General features: G+C 37.3%; 1 protein-coding gene across 1 annotated transcript; it reads left to right on the top strand.

Annotated features, from left to right (window-relative positions):
* Positions 1-49: 49 nt before the first annotated feature.
* LOTGIDRAFT_175857 (hypothetical protein) lies at positions 50-616 on the top strand (the record flags this gene model as incomplete). Its single annotated transcript, XM_009062326.1, has 1 exon — positions 50-616. The coding sequence occupies one exon, from the start codon at positions 50-52 to the stop codon at positions 614-616; it is 567 nt and encodes a 188-aa protein (XP_009060574.1).
* Positions 617-1,412: the final 796 nt, after the last annotated feature.

Below are 1,412 nucleotides of genomic sequence, written 5' to 3'. Positions count from 1 at the left end.
AACCAACACGACTTTAGAAAACAACTTCTTTAAGTCTTTATTCAGCGAAATGGTTTTGGAAGCTGGTTCAAATCCGATAGAGACCATAAAACACCCCGGCGAGTTTGACACAATGTTGAAAACGGTTCGCTATCCCAAAAACTACGATTCAGTTTCGGGATGGATTCCCGATGTCGGTGACGGAGAAGTTTTAAAAGAACCGGTCAGAACTGTAGCAAATGACGCAGACCTTGCTAGGATAAGGGTAGTCGCTAGAAACACACTGGAAAGAGTGACTCGCGGAGTAAATCACGGATTTGAAAAACGAGCGCTTCAATACAACAATGTCGTCGAGAACAACAGATGGGGTAATTATGTAAATTGGAAGTTGTATCCTTTATTTGGTCTCTTGGAACACAGAAAGGTTTCCATAGGTTTACCGTATAAAATTCATTTGCAAAGAGAAATTAACGACAACAAGATATTCTTTGGTGAAAACAACTCTGACACAAAATTGGAAATGACAAATATTCAACTTTACATACCGGTAATCACTCCTTCCGTAGAAGTGGAAACGAGAATATTCAACTCTTTAACCAAAGACATCGAAATTGCTTTTCTTCGTCTAACACGGTAGGTAGCATGACTTTAACGGGAGAATCCACCACGTGGCCAATTACCAACACCGTCAAACCAGCGAGGTATCTAATGGTAGGTTTCAAAAACTTGCCAGACTCTCAGACAAACAACAACAACATTTTCAGAGTGGCATTGAACCATACTCAAGATCCCATCATTCGCAAAGTTCAAGTCAGATTGAACAACGATAATTATCCCAATCAACCTTTGACAATTGATCCTTCCAAAAAAGATTACAACGAATTGTACAGAAACTATAAAAACATGTGCGAATTGTTTGGAAATACGCCTCAGTTTGAATACACAGATTTTTCACTCAATCATCCAATCTTTTGTTTCGATCTGTCAGCTCATCAAGAAGATCTTTTCAAAACAGGGGTGAACATAAATATTCACATCGATAAAACACAAGGAGATGTGACCGGCTACTGTTTATTGCTGGAAGAAGCAAAACATTTGATTAAAATATCAGATAGAAGAATGATAAGAATTGAATAAAAAAACACCCTTTAAAAAAGAAACCAGAAACTTTAATTATGAAAATAATAGAAGCTATGGAAACGAATTCGCCGACTCTAATAACTTACAACGGTAAAAAAGTGCATATAACCCAAAAGATTATCGATAAATACAAACATTGTAAAGTCAGAGACGATATAGACTTAGAAAGAATTGATGAGAATTTAACTAAAAAAGGTGGATTTTTACCTTTCTTACCTTTAATCTTTGCTGGTTTAACTGCAGCTGGTGCAGCTACTGGAGGAATATCTGCCGCAGTCAAAGCTGCCAACGCA

This window comes from Lottia gigantea, assembly GCF_000327385.1.
Source record: "Lottia gigantea unplaced genomic scaffold LOTGIsca_506, whole genome shotgun sequence".
NCBI lineage: Eukaryota > Metazoa > Mollusca > Gastropoda > Lottiidae > Lottia > Lottia gigantea.
The sequence above is the reverse complement of the archived record's forward strand: the minus strand, read 5'-3'. Positions and strand labels throughout refer to the sequence as shown.